The sequence below is a fragment of the Lethenteron reissneri genome, unplaced genomic scaffold, assembly GCF_015708825.2.
Source record: "Lethenteron reissneri isolate LAM-NWPU_2019-01 unplaced genomic scaffold, ASM1570882v1 scaffold_1473, whole genome shotgun sequence".
NCBI classification, from domain to species: Eukaryota; Metazoa; Chordata; class Hyperoartia; order Petromyzontiformes; family Petromyzontidae; genus Lethenteron; species Lethenteron reissneri.
This window is the reverse complement of record NW_026891194.1, coordinates 3,655-11,262: the sequence shown is the minus strand read 5'-3', so window position 1 is coordinate 11,262 and position 7,608 is coordinate 3,655. Positions and strand designations below refer to the sequence as shown.

The following is a 7,608-nucleotide window of genomic DNA, read 5'->3' as shown; positions in this document are numbered from 1 at the left end:
ATGGAATATGAATGAGCTGCCGTGAGGTTTAGCGAGGACGAGATGTTGGGGGGAAAAGACACGAGGCAAAAACAATTGAAGACACGACTTGGCAACTTGAAGGAGGTGCGGCCACTACGTCTGCAAATTTGCGCGCGTTACAAATTGTACTATTATTATTATTAAATGAAGAATAAGGCTTAACACCCAAAGGGATTTTGGAAGTTTGAGCAAAAGCGCCGCCATTGGGCAGAGGCGTGGAGAGAGACGCATCGCCAGGGTCATAGTATTTGTACTGGTAGGAACCCACTGGTTACACCAGCCCACAGGGGATTATTGTTTCCGTCCGTCGTGCAGGGAGGGGAGGGGCTGGGTGGGGTGGGGCTGGGTGGGGAGGGGCTGGTCACCCCGTGGTGCCCTTATAAAACTCAACGTTTAACCTACTCACGCCGGCTTGTGCCCGCCCACACAGTCGGCCATATTTGCGGAATACACCACGCCCTGGCCGTTGACCCTGCAGGCCATTGACCGAGCAACCCAACGTTCCTACCAGCTCCCTCCGCAGGAGGAATGTGTTTGTATACATGCTGGAGGGAAGTACGGCAGAAACACCACCTTACTCCAGCAGCAACTGCATTACTTTCAGCATTCCCCACAGCCCGTTGTCGACACGTTGCACGGTGATGGCCTCGCCTCGCCATGTCGGTCGTGGAGGTTGTTGTGACCATACTTCACCACGCTGGTCAGTGCGGGTTGGTGAAGGGGATGCCCAGGACCAGCTCAGATCTCTGTTGTTGGTGCTGTTCTTCCCTGATGTTGCGTGCTCACTAAGCTTGGGGTGACGTGAGTTGTATTGTCTCTGCGTGTTTGCTGGGAGACGACGTCCCTGGGGCTTGGCCTGGGAGGAATATTTCCGACCGAAACACTTTGAAGACATTCTCAAGCAGACAGATAAACAAGAATGTGATATTCGTGATAAATGTGAACTTTCAAAAGTTGACGTTACATGTGTAATGCGGCGTCAATGGGGTTGCTGCTGGACTCTGGCCCAATCACGCGGCCCGGGGTGTTGGGGGCGGAGCCCGGTGTGGGGGGCGTGTGGGAGGGGCCGCCGTCACCTCGGCAGCTCCAATGGGAAGCGAGGTGAACGGGGGTGGAGCCAGCAGGGCAGGATGGGAAAGCCGGATGTGACGATCAGGAAGGGGAGGAGTCGGGGTCACGTGGGAGAGAGGTTATAGAGAGGAGCCCGGGAGAGATCGGGGCCAGTCGATGGAGTGAAGAAGCGGGACCACGTGGGGTGGCCGCCGCCCCATCAGCCACGTGACTGAGGGGGCTTCGGCACACCGTCGGCCAGCGGTGTGCGGAGCGGGGAGGAGCGGAGCGACTGACGGGAGAGCGCGTGCGGGGCGCGCGAGAGGAGACACTGGTCCCTTGTCAGGAGCAGCGGGCGTGAGGATGAGTGGCGGAGTTGAGGAGGGAGTATGTGCGGGGCGCGCGAGAGGAGACGACGCTGGTCCGCGGAGGAGACCAGTGGGGTGCGGAGAAGAACCTGAATAAAAGACGAGCGGAGACCAGCAGTAAATGACGCCGTCTTTTATTACACCACCATCGCCTCCTTCTCCCCTCACGTCTCCTCCTCCACCACCACCACCACCACCACCACGTGCTGCAGCTTCGTCATCTCCACGCCGCCGCTGTAGCGACCCCCGGCCAGCACACCGCGCCCGTAGCCATTGGAGGGAGCGGAGACAGTAGGCGATGGTGAGACGCACGTACCTCGCGCGAGTGCGATACGCACGCACCCAGTGCACGAGCGTGCGCGTACGTTGAACTCGTTATTCCGCACCGCTCGTAGACAAACCGTTTCTAATTCGGAGGTTCGGGTGAAGGTTGACAAACTGAACGCACGAAGCGCATCGACAGGAGCCGCTTCTGAAGGCGCCGCAAACTCCAAATATCAAGCGGCAGGCATCGTCAGGGGTCGAACCCACGACCTCCTGCGTGCCAGGCGAGGTAGTCAACATCTCCGAGCCACCGCGGAGTGATGGTGCAGGAGCCAGATGGATGGCGTCGCCGCCATCCATCTGGGGGGGGGCAAGGTCCTAAAATTCTGATTGTTTCTGCTCCACCGTGGTGGTGGTGGTGGTGGTGGAGGTGGCGGTGTTGGTGGCGGCGGCGTTGTTGGCGGTGTTGGTGGCTGTGGTGGTTGCGGCGTAGGTGTAGGTGGTGTTGGTGTTGGTGGTGTTGGTGGCGGTGGCGGTGTTGGTGGCGGTGGCGGTATTGGTGGCGGTGGCGGTATTGGTGTTGGTGGCGGTGGCAGTGTTGGTGGCGGTGGTGGTAGTGTTGGTGACGGTGTTGGTATTGGTGGTGGTGGTGTTAGTGGCGGTGGTGTTGGTGGTGGTGTAAGTGTTGGTGGTGTTGGTATTGGTGGTGGTGTTGGTATTGGTGGCGGTGGTATTGGTGTTGGTGGTAGTTGTGTTGGCTACCTGCACTCGGCATCGCTCTTGGGGACCACGCTCTGGGCGTTCCCTCCTCGCCCGTCCGCTGGGGAAAGACCACGCCGAGAAAAACCTCACAGACGCACAGAACTCTGCGACGCTTCCCGAAATGCAACAACAACAACCAGCAGCAGCAGCAGCATTGATGATGATGCCGGTTGTGGTTGTTGTCGTCGTCGTTGTAATTGCCGGTGAAGTGTCACCAGGTACTCGAATTGACGAATGTTGTGGTGGGTTTACTCTCCAACACTACACACTACACTAGTATACACTAGTACACACTACACTAGTATACACTAGTACACACTACACTACACTAGTATACACACTACACACTACATACACTACACTACTATATACACTACACTACTATATACACTACACACTACACTAGTATACACTACACTACTATATACACTACACACTACACTAGTATACACTACACTACTATATACACTACACACTACACTAGTATACACTACACTACTATATACACTACACACTACACTAGTATACACTACACTACTATATACACTACACACTACACTAGTATACACTACACTACTATATACACTACACACTACACTAGTATACACTACACTACTATATACACTACACACTACACTAGTATACACTACACTACTATATACACTACACACTACACTAGTATACACTACACTACTATATACACTACACACTACACTAGTATACACTACACTACTATATACACTACACACTACACTAGTATACACTACACTACTATATACACTACACACTACACTAGTATACACTACACTACTATATACACTACACACTACACTAGTATACACTACACTACTATATACACTACACACTACACTAGTATACACTACACACTACACTAGTATACACTACACTACTATATACACTACACACTACACTAGTATACACTACACTACTATATACACTACACACTACACTAGTATACACTACAATATACACTACACACTACACTAGTATACACTACACGACACACTACAATATACACTACACACTACACTAGTATACACTACACGACACACTACACTAGTATACACTACAATATACACTACACACTACACTAGTATACACTACACACTACACTAGTATACACTACACAACACACTAGTATACACTACACTACACACTACACTAGTATACACTACACTACACACTACACTAGTATACACTACACAACACACTAGTATACACTACACTACTATATACACTACACTATGCACTACGCTGCACACTATCAACTAGTAAGTCGTTGGCACGTTCTGTCTACGTGTCACTAAGCCTGACTAAGTGGCTGTGTCACAACTTGTTTTGTAGAAGCTTCACCGGCTATCACAAGTGACAGCTCCACTCGGTGGCTTATTGTCGTCATCGTCGTCGGGTGGCAAATGTATAGCAGCAGCAGCAGCAACAGCATCAGCAGCAACAACAACAGCAGCAGCAACAGCATCAGCAGCATCAGCAGCAACAGCATCAGCAACAACAACAACAGCAGCAGCAACAGCATCAGCAGCAACAGCATCAGCAACAGCAACAACATCAGCAGCAACAGCATCAGCAACAGCATCAGCAGCAACAACAACAGCATCAGCAGCAACAACAACAGCAGCAGCAGCAACAACAACAGCAGCAGCAGCAACAGCATCAGCAGCAACAACATCAGCAGCAACAACAGCAGCAGCAACAGCATCAGCAGCAACAGCATCAGCAGCATCAGCATCAGCAGCATCAGCAGCATCAGCAGCAGCAGCAGCAACCAAATGACTCTGAACGCGTGGAGACGTCGATTCCGAACGTGGAGGGGGGGTGGGGGGGACCGCAGGGCCCCGAGAGAAATCCACGGGGAGAGAGACGCAAACAGCAGCGGGCAGCGCAAGGGTCGGGATAGAACCCTTGACCTCCCGCGGACCGGGCGAGGGAGTCAACGTTGCGTAGGCACCGCAATGCCCCCGCCACTCACCGGGACGCTTGGAGGCGCTCTGTCGGCCCCACACGAGGCACCCCACCACGGAAGGCAGCGCAATCACCACCACCACGCACAGGAAGCCGATGGAGGAGGCGCTGATGCCGCTGGCGCGGAACGTCGGCTCGTCTCCCGTAGACATCACGGACGAGTGTGGGGAGGAGCCACGAGAGGTGGGCAGCGTGGTGGCAGCTACGGGATTGGGGAGACACGGGGAAACCGCGACACCACCACTCCCCGTTACACACACACAGACAACCACACACACACAGACAGACAACCACACACAGACAACCACACACAACCACATACACACACACACAGACAACCACACACACACACAGACAACCACACACACACAACCACACACACACAGACAACCACACACACACACACAGACAACCACACACACACACACAGACAACCACACACAGACAACCACACACACACAGAGACAACCACACACACACAGAGACAACCACACACACACACAGACACACAGACACACACACAGACAACCACACACACACACACAGACACACAGACACACACACAGACAACCACACACACACACAGACAACCACACAGACAGACAACCACACAGACAGACACAGACACACAAACGGAACCCGCAAAGCGGCTCAGCGCAGCGGCGTGGAGCAGCGCCGCGGAGAACTGGCGCGCGAGAGCCGCAGCGCAGAAAGCCGAGAGAGGAGGAGGAGGAGGACTCTGGCCAGACACAGCCGTCAGCAGTAGCTGCAGAGGCACCACCACCAGGAGGGGAAACACTCAAGAGCCACGTCAGGGTGTCGGTCCGGCCGGCACGGCCACGGCGTGGAACACAGCGGCGCCCCCCCCCCCCCTTGACGTACCGTGGTGGTGTGCGCGCGCCTGGACGGGCAGTGACGAGAGCCCCGGGCCAACCGCCGTGTGGGCCCGCACCGTCACCTCGTACAGGGCCCCCTCGGGCAGCAGCCCGCTCAGCGTCACGCTCCTCACGTCCGCGGGCTGCCGCGGCGTCCGGCACCAGCCACCCCTTCCCCCGCTCGGCCGCCCGCCCGTGACGTTCGCTTCGTCCCCTGGTGCGTCAGGCTGGTGCGTGAGCTGGTGCGTCGGCTGGTGCGTCGGCTGGTGCGTCGGCTGGTTCGTCAGCTAGTTCGTCAGCTAGTGCGTCAGCTAGTGCGTCAGCTAGTGCGTCCCATAGTGCGTCAGCTGGTGCGTCAGCTGGTTCGTCAGCTGGTTTGTCAGCTAGTGCGTCAGCTGGTTTGTCAGCTAGTGCGTCAGCTGGTGCGTCAGCTGGTGCGTCAGCTGATTCGTCGGCTGGTGCGTCGGCTAGTGCGTCAGCTAGTACGTCCCATAGTGCGTCAGCTGGTGCGTCGGCTGGTGCGTCGGCTAGTGCGTCAGCTAGTACGTCCCATAGTGCGTCAGCTGGTGCGTCAGCTGGTTCGTCAGCTGGTTTGTCAGCTAGTGCGTCAGCTGGTTTGTCAGCTAGTGCGTCAGCTGGTGCGTCAGCTGGTGCGTCAGCTGATTCGTCGGCTGGTGCGTCGGCTAGTGCGTCAGCTAGTACGTCCCATAGTGCGTCAGCTGGTGCGTCAGCTGGTGCGTCAGCTGGTGCGTCAGCTGGTTCGTCAGCTAGTGTGTCAGCTGGTTCGTCAGCTAGTACGTCCCATAGTGCGTCAGCTAGTGTGTCCACGAGTGCGTCAGCTAGTGTGTCAGCTGGTTTGTCAGCTAGTGCGTCAGCTAGTGCGTCCCATAGTGCGTCAGCTAGTTTGTCAGCTGGTTCGTCCGCTAGTGCGTCCCCTAGTGCGTCAGCTGGTGTGTCAGCTGGTTCGTCAGCAAGTGCGTCAGCTAGTGTGTCAGCTGGTTCATCAGCAAGTGCGTCAGCTGGTTCGTCAGCTAGTGCGTCAGCTGGTTCATCAGCAAGTGCGTCAGCTGGTTCGTCAGCTAGTGCGTCAGCTAGTGTGTCAGCTGGTTCGTCAGCTAGTACGTCCCATAGTGCGTCAGCTGGTGCGTCAGCTAGTGTGTCCCCTAGTGCGTCAGCTAGTGTGTCCCCTTGTTGGTCGTCTGCTGCGTCTGCGCCTTGGCTGGGCAGCTCCCTGTATGCGACCGTGTACCCCGTGATGCTGCTGCTGCTGCTGCCGCCGTCGTGTGCGGGTGGCGGCTCCCAGCTGACCAGCAGGCTGCTGGAGCTGAGGGCCACGCACACGATGTTTTGTGGGGGTGCGGAGGGGGCTGTGGGTCGGGTTGGGATTGTGGAGGTGACGGGCGGAGGGGGGGTGTCACCGTGAGTCGTGGTAATTGGGAGAAACGTCAGAAACCACTGCAACATGAAAACGATGAGAATAATCCAGGGGGTGAAAAATACAAGTTAGTCAATGACTCTTGCTGCAGTTGTGTGTGTGTGGGGAGGGGGGGGCTCAACTTGTTTTGTTAAGGAGACGCCTTCAATTAGTGACTGTGCACTTTCAATTAGCACGAAGATTGGACTCCCACGACCGCGCTGGGTCCTAACAAAAAGCAAAAGCGGGAGCCTTACAATTCCAACGATGTGAAAACAAAAACATTTAAACCACCGTAGGCGTGGTGAAAACAACAACAACAACAACCCTCTGTTTAGGGACGTTAATAAATAAGTGGTGAAAAAAGCTTCTTGAAAGATGAATGAAATTACAAGCAAAATGCCATCATCATGAAAACCTTCCAGTTAGCTGTGAATAATAGTACGAACAGCACAAATACATTCAGCGGCAGGGTAGTGCACCGCCCTGACATCCACATCTCTCTCTAGCAGTCCGGGTAAAGAAAGCGTGCCCGGGTAGCTACAACACACAAACTTAACAAGCAACAGGACAAAGCGCTCCACAATCAGTGGTGTCCTGTAACAATTACAATGAATCCCCCCACCCCCCCCCCCCCCCACACGAGTCGATTCGGAATATTACGGTGTAGGGTAAACACCAGGTCTCCCACTGCCCACCAGGTAACACATTGTTCCTGCGGAGGGAGCTGGTAGGAACGTCGGGTTGCTCGGTCAATGGCCTGCAGGGTCACGGCCAGGCAACGTGGTGTATTCCGCAAATAGGCCCGAACTGTGAGGGCGGGCACAAGCCGGCGTGAGTAGGTGAAACGTTG

At 55.1% G+C, this 7,608-nt stretch overlaps 1 protein-coding gene across 1 annotated transcript; it reads left to right on the top strand.

The window, feature by feature from the left end:
- Positions 1-5,582: 5,582 nt before the first annotated feature.
- On the top strand, positions 5,583-6,760 carry LOC133362435 (platelet binding protein GspB-like; the record flags this gene model as incomplete). The annotated part of the gene is made up of 1 exon (XM_061581380.1): positions 5,583-6,760. A coding segment is annotated over one exon (1,178 nt), but the record flags the coding sequence as incomplete, so codon positions are not given.
- Between the last annotated feature and the right edge of the window lie 848 nt (positions 6,761-7,608).